This window comes from Lipotes vexillifer, unplaced genomic scaffold, assembly GCF_000442215.2.
Source record: "Lipotes vexillifer unplaced genomic scaffold, Lipotes_vexillifer_v1.1 scaffold422, whole genome shotgun sequence".
Taxonomy (NCBI): domain Eukaryota; kingdom Metazoa; phylum Chordata; class Mammalia; order Artiodactyla; family Lipotidae; genus Lipotes; species Lipotes vexillifer.
The window spans coordinates 882,834-883,220 of record NW_006779087.1 but is presented as its reverse complement, the minus strand read 5'-3'; the positions used below and the strand labels follow the sequence as shown (position 1 = coordinate 883,220).

Sequence of the window (387 nt, the reverse complement as noted above, 5' to 3'; positions counted from 1 at the left end):
CAGGAATGCTTTGTGTCAAAGTAGCGTGCAGTCTGATCTGCATGCATGCTGTTACCTGTATCAGGTTAACTTGTTGATTTCAGCACGAGACCCGTCCCCATGGGCTGTCTTTACAGTTTGTCCTCTTAGTTCATTTGTCTGCTCAGCAGCTTGTGGTTGAGTAGGAGCATTGGTGCTGACCCTCCCTCTGTCCTTCGTTCAGTGCAGCCGCTGCCCAAGGGGGACCAAGTGCTGAATTTCTCCGACGCAGAGGACTTGATTGATGACAGTAAGCTCAAGTGAGTGGCTGGGGCCACAGGCAGGGCACAGAGAGCTGAGTGTCTCCCCAGGACAGAGCTCCCTGTGCTGCCCGGCCCTGCCTCTCCTGCTGCGGGGAACGGAGCCCAG

At 55.8% G+C, this 387-nt stretch overlaps 1 protein-coding gene across 3 annotated transcripts in view; it reads left to right on the top strand.

The window, feature by feature from the left end:
- The window catches only part of MCRS1 (microspherule protein 1), a 10,291-nt gene that overhangs the window by 7,991 nt on the left and 1,913 nt on the right, over positions 1–387 (top strand). For all 3 annotated transcript variants that reach the window (XM_007452270.1, XM_007452269.1, XM_007452268.1), the window contains one exon: positions 203–278. In XM_007452270.1, coding sequence (XP_007452332.1) covers positions 203–278 — 76 coding nt within the window. The remainder of the gene's footprint in view (positions 1–202; positions 279–387) is intronic.